Here is a 6,201-nt window from a genome sequence, read left to right as displayed (position 1 = left end):
TAGGAAATTGTGGCAGGCAGGTAATGAGACGTCCATTTATACTGGATCTGTACATAGGTCAGAAATGGAAGAGAAGTGGAAGAGACTGTATTGCCAAGGGAGAAGGAATGGAGGCTGCTGCAAACAGATTCAAGAACAGTTTCTGTAAAGCATGCTGCCAACCACTTCAAGATGCCCCTGGAGCACTTGACAAGTGTTTTCTGCCTAGAATGAACAAACTGAGGCCGGATCTATGGAGAGATATGGTCATCATCAGAAATACCAAATTTCCCATGTGTGTTTCATTTTATAGTCTTCAAGTGAAGCTTTTTAAATACAAAAAAAGGCTCAAAATCACAGTAATCACATGGGCTCACACTGCTATGAGTTCTAAATATAGAATTCTTCTTCCTGTTCCGAGGACCTAAAGACATTAAAAAAGTATATTTTTATACAATGTCATTCTTCAGTCCTGTGTTTCATGCCTAGAAAGTGGTATTCTACTTTTGTTACTTTAATCAAAATATCTTACTGTACTTTAATATGTTTATTCATAGTAAATCCCTAGTTTGCAATTTGTATTTTGGCATTGTATTTGTTCCCATTTTTCTATTATAGCATCTCCAGTGAATTTGCAATATAATCTGGCCTGAAGTATTAGCACCTACGTGAATCCCCTACCTGACCTAGTAGCAGTTGTTTTCTCACTAAAGCAATTCCATCAGGAAAGCCAGTTAAATCACTGTGGCAACAGGCCATAAGTTGATAGCTCAATTTCTGTGGCTATGATGTATTTATGAGCCAGTTTCCATAAAACACCCTTCTAAGTTGTCTACAGGCTTACTTCCTAACACTGTTCCTAGTGGAGTAAGGGAGATATGAGCTGTATCTTGAGCCAGAAATTCAATAGCTACAGTGATTCTTGAAAACATGGATTTTCCATGTAAACCCTGAAGCATATGGAAGTTAGCTCAATTGAGAAAGATAGAGACTATTGAAGTTTCTACTCATCTCTCAAGAGATAACCTATAAGGAAATGTACAGTTGCATATTTAAAGTTTCAGACACCATAGTTCAAGAGTTTTATTTTTAAATATACATGCTACTCTTTGAGATATTTATTCAGTTATGTTTTCAGAGGTAATCTCCAATTCATAGTTATTACATAAATCACAAAAGTATGATATATTACCATTGGTTATGCTTGCTGTTATTTCTGAAATTACAACTAAATGAGGCCTGTCTGAGCTTGTTTTCAGAATTTTACAGTGTTTATCAGAAACAGACATTAGATGTACCAAGCACCCATTCTTATACTCTGCACTTTTACATGACAAGTGTAGAAACAACACTCTTGAGATGCAAAAACTTCTCCCGTGATAATGCTTTCAAAGACAAAACTGACTTTTGAATTTTAAGAATTACGATTTTCCTATGGATCAGTTATGGGTTCGAAGGACCGAGGAATCCACACTGTATTCTTGTTGATGTGTCTAAATAGTGTGTAGACTGGTGATCTAGTGAGGATAACACTCTGCTACATTCTGTTGGGATGTCCTCAATCAGACAGTCTTTACCTAGGACTGAGGAATTGTCCAATGATATTTCAATGTTTCTTGGGACGGAGCATCTTTAGAATGCGAACCCGAATCTCTTTGGTTTTGACACTGTAGACGATTGGATTGAGCATTGGGGGCATAAGAAAATGAAGATAAGATAGAAGCATGTACACCTGAGCTGGTAGTTTCTTTCTTCCGAAGCGGTGAATCATAGACAGGCTCACCAGTGGGGTATAAAATAGAAGAACAGCACAAATGTGGGAAATGCAGGTGTTAAAGGCTTTTAATCGTTCAGCGTTAGAAGCAATGCTCAGGACTGTCTTCAAAATCAGCACGTAGGAGAGGAGAATTAGCACAGAATCCATCCCCAATGTAGAGAGCATGACAAAGAGCCCAAAGCCACTATTGACGACTGTACTGGAACAGGACAGCCTTAGGACATCGGGATGAACACAGTACGAATGAGACAGAGCACTGACAGGCTGGAATGCCAGCCTTCCTAAGAGCACAGGCAAAGGCAGATGAAGAGCAGCACTGCGGACCACCACGGCCAGTCCAATGGCCCCGATACGTCTTGTTGTGAGGATGGTAGCATAGCGCAAAGGCTCTCTGATGGCCACACAGCGGTCAAAAGCCATGGCCAAGAGAACGGCTGACTCAATGACCGAAAATGTGTGAATAAAGAAGAGTTGCATAAAACAGGCTGCAGCTCCTATCAGTCTTTGGCCCAGGAGAAAAACAGCTACCATTGAAGGCAGTGTAGAAGCTGAGAGGCCCAGGTCAGCCATTGACAGCATGGAAAGAAAGAGGTACATAGGTGTGTGAAGGCTGGGCACAGACTTGACAATATGCATTATTATTATGTTCCCCAACACAGAAAGAATGTAAATTAAGCAGATGGGAATTGCTGTCCAGGAATGAGAAGTTTCCAGTCCTGGAAGATCCATCAATATAAAAAAGAAGCTGCTGGCATTGCTATGTTTAGAAACAGCCATAACACTGGAAAGGGATTTCCTCAGAAAACTGTAATAAAATTAAAACAAAACCTGTTAGTCATAGCACTCTTCTTGCGTGATACCTCATGTGCATTGCCTCACTGGCCACAAAATAGTGACCCTCAGTGTTTACCCACACTACTAAACCCCACCCTCTCAGCAGTTTCTACTCTAAAACAATGCAGACTCACTTCTTACCAATAGCTTTACGTAAAACAACACACTTGGGTGACTAACACGAACATAGCTCCCTTTCACCTTGAAGGTTTTTCAATGTTTGAAACTTGAGATCAATTCTATGTTCAGAACATAAAGCTCAAATACATGGGATATATTATTTCTAATAGCAGAATACAAGTACATTTCTAATGGAAGCAAGGTATGGGTAATTTATTGAATGAGTGTGTAGGAATTTAGAGGATAAATTATAAGTATATTGAACTATATTATCAGATATAACTTTTGTACTGAAATGGTCCCAAGGCATAACAAACCAAAGATAAGGTCAAAAATATATTAGAAAAGGTGTGTATTTACGTGCTCATTCATGTTATCTGAATAGTTTTCTCAGTATTTATGCCTGATATTCACTGAAATTTGAGGTAGTTGGTGTACATATATGAAACATAGATAAACTAGACAATATTCATATTTGAAAAAATATTTTTGGTAGAATAAAAAAATCAAAGCTCCTTGTCTAGAGGAAATATTGGTAATAACATCAGGTAATATATAGCTTCTACCATTGAAGAGCTATTGACTTACTGGTCAATATAGAACATACGTTTAAGCTAGATCTAGAGAACACTGACTTTAGACAGATTAAATGTATCGAGTAGCAATATCAATTATCATTGTTTTCTCCAGTTTACCTGACTCAAAATAATGTCAAGTACTGTAAAAGCACTAACAAAAATAAGCATAAACCAAATCCTGAGTATGGGGAGTTTTAGAGAAACCTTACAAACATCAAAATTGTACATTAAATGGCATTTTCTCTTCTGAACATCTTAAACAGTTTTCTTTAAAAATAGAAACTTTAAATGTACATGAGAAGTACATTAGGCAACATCTTGGACTGTTATGATATTCTAATTCTTGCTTATCAATAAATCTAAGTGGTGTGCCACATAGCAGAAAAAAAGCATCTATAATCATTAGTCCACATGTTAACTATTGACTCGGGGAATCCTGGAGTTACATTTCTATGAAGGTTAGACAAGGGTGTCTCATTTTGAAGTGACATGTAAAACTGAGCAAGAAACATGTTTGGTAACAAATGTAGGACAGATGAGGAAGCAAAATAACAGTTGCTCATAAACGTCTTCCATGCTGTAGCTGACCTATTTGAATGCAAAAATGAATTAATAAAAAGGTTGGGGTTGGGGATTTAGCTCAGTGGTAGAGCGCTTGCCTAGCAAGCGCCAGGCCCTGAGTTCGGTCCCCAGCTCTGAAAAAAAAATAAAAAATAAAAAGGTGAACTTGATTGTGCAACTACACTTTTGGAAAGGCTAAGAGGAGTTAACTACAAAAAAAAATCTAAAATGCACTGAGAAAACTCTGAATATTGACTGTAGAAAAAGAAATGAAACAAGGAACATGTTTTTCTTGATCTGCTTCTGGCAATGTTTATCTATATTGTGCACCACCAGAATGCTTCCAAGAATATAGGAAATTGTACCCTCTTTCCTCCAAAATTATTTGCCAATATGCTGAAAATTTCACAATTTGGGAAACTTGGCATTGCACCCATTAAAATTGAAGCACTTACAATTTAGTAGCCCTGAGTTGGACTTTAACATTCAATTGGATTTACTTGGCTAATAATTTCTTGAAACGTGGCAAACATGACTTGTTGGAAAGCCCCGTAGGTGGAACAATTCACTGACATGCTGATGAGACTCCCTGACAAAATTCTTGCCTGAGGAGAGAGGTGCCTAGAAATTGGATACAATTTTCTTCAACTTTTTCTGGTGTTTTTTACTTGCCTTAATTTTGCTTTTTTAATGAATGTTATAGGAGAGAGAAATGGACTGGAAAATAATACTTGGATTAAAAACAAAATTTTATTAATGAAAGCATTAAGCAGGATGTTCTTACCTTGTCATCAAAAGTTGGGACAGGTCAAGACTGTTCATGTAGACTCCCACAAATAGACTGAAACATTTCTTATTTAACCCAAACTGATAATATCAGTCTGAGTATATTTGTAGAAAGAAAGAAATTGAAGGAGATTTTAGGAAATTGAGAATTAGAGAAACAGGGTACAACTTCACATTCTATTGAAATTGGGTCGATAAAAAAGGGACAGGAGGCTTTCAGAAAAACCCCTCCAATAGTTCAAATAAAGTTTGGCCCTGAGTGCAAGTTTGGGGGAATGTCTCTGGTATCCTCCAATAGAAAAAAAAACCTCATTGCCATCATTGGAAATCTTAGAGCATCCTACAGGAAAATATCAATATAAGGATAGTGACTTTGTAGAGACTAGGATTAGGTATAAAAATAAAGGGACATGGCTTTTATCAATTTCTAGCTTCATGAAAAGACTGGGTAGATAGGGTTTACCATGGGTCTCTAAATAACTGAAGAAAAACTATCTCCAGTAAAACAAAATGTCCAAAGGAGTTTTGGAGGTCCTGAAACACACTCCTCATACACAATGGTGTAATGAATTAAAAGCATATCAAGAGACAAATACGAGAATTAGAAATAAGAAATAAAAAGGCTTAAAACTTGGTTATCACTCAACTTGGTAATTTTTTTGCTTTGCTTGTTAAAATTTAATATAAAAGATTTACTTCTCAAACTTCAAACTATCTGACACCTATAACCATAACTCTCTGACTCCAAGTTTAAAGCTTCTCCTCCCCCACTTATCTAAACTTTGTCTAAGCTGTGACAGGTTATGTGATCTTTGGACTTTAGACTATAACTACTAAAAATGTTTTGTTTTATTTTCCTTATAATAATTATGTATTAGAAACTCTTTGGAATGTAAGTGTTGTAATCACTGCTGTGAGGCATGTAAATATATCTTGTAGCTCTGAGAAAGCAGCTTTCATCTGTGATCTGTCTCTCAAGTACAGAGACCATACATTCTCAGAGGCTCAGAAAAGCTGCAAACTGCTGTCCAGAGCAATCCTCTTTGCATTGCCTGCTAAATCCACTCTGCTCAGGCCCTGTCCTCTGCTGGAGCTGGTTCCCAGCACGTGGTTCCATAAAACAGCTCTACAGATGTGTCACAGTGGTGAAAACCCCCATAGGTGGAATCCTAAGTCTACATGAAAATCTTATGTTTTATCTTTGTCAGTCTAGCCTATATTTATAAGTTATATGATAATTGGAAGGCATATTTCTTGTTTTACTTCCTATTCCCATTCTTCATATCTTTTTTCTATAACATCAATTTCTTTGCAATTCCAGTATTCTACATATAGTAGTATAACTTGATTTCTATTTGATCTTAAACTCTAAAGGAAACAGTTGAATGATTGACAGATGCGAAAATAGGAGTCAGAGATTGTTATCTAAAGTACTATCATATATATATATCATATACATCAATCAGTAGAACTGAGTACCTTCAACAAGTGTTCTTTCTGCCTCAGAGATCCTTGTAAAGAGTTAATATGTCATGGAATAGCTTCTGTCTTACATCCCAAATATTA

At 36.7% G+C, this 6,201-nt stretch overlaps 1 protein-coding gene across 1 annotated transcript; it reads right to left on the bottom strand.

The window, feature by feature from the left end:
- Positions 1-1,585: 1,585 nt before the first annotated feature.
- LOC116894036 (olfactory receptor 51G2-like) lies at positions 1,586-2,533 on the bottom strand. The gene has a single exon (XM_032895755.1). It carries the CDS (start codon positions 2,531-2,533, stop codon positions 1,586-1,588), a length of 948 nt encoding a protein of 315 aa, XP_032751646.1.
- Between the last annotated feature and the right edge of the window lie 3,668 nt (positions 2,534-6,201).

This window comes from Rattus rattus, chromosome 2, assembly GCF_011064425.1.
Source record: "Rattus rattus isolate New Zealand chromosome 2, Rrattus_CSIRO_v1, whole genome shotgun sequence".
NCBI classification, from domain to species: domain Eukaryota; kingdom Metazoa; phylum Chordata; class Mammalia; order Rodentia; family Muridae; genus Rattus; species Rattus rattus.
This window is presented reverse-complemented; position numbering and strand designations above follow the sequence as displayed.

What these genes read in the sequence shown, in the direction of transcription:
- LOC116894036 (XM_032895755.1), bottom strand. Translation starts at nt 2,533, where the DNA reads ATGGCTGTTTCTAAACATAGCAATGCCAGCAGCTTCTTTTTTATATTG.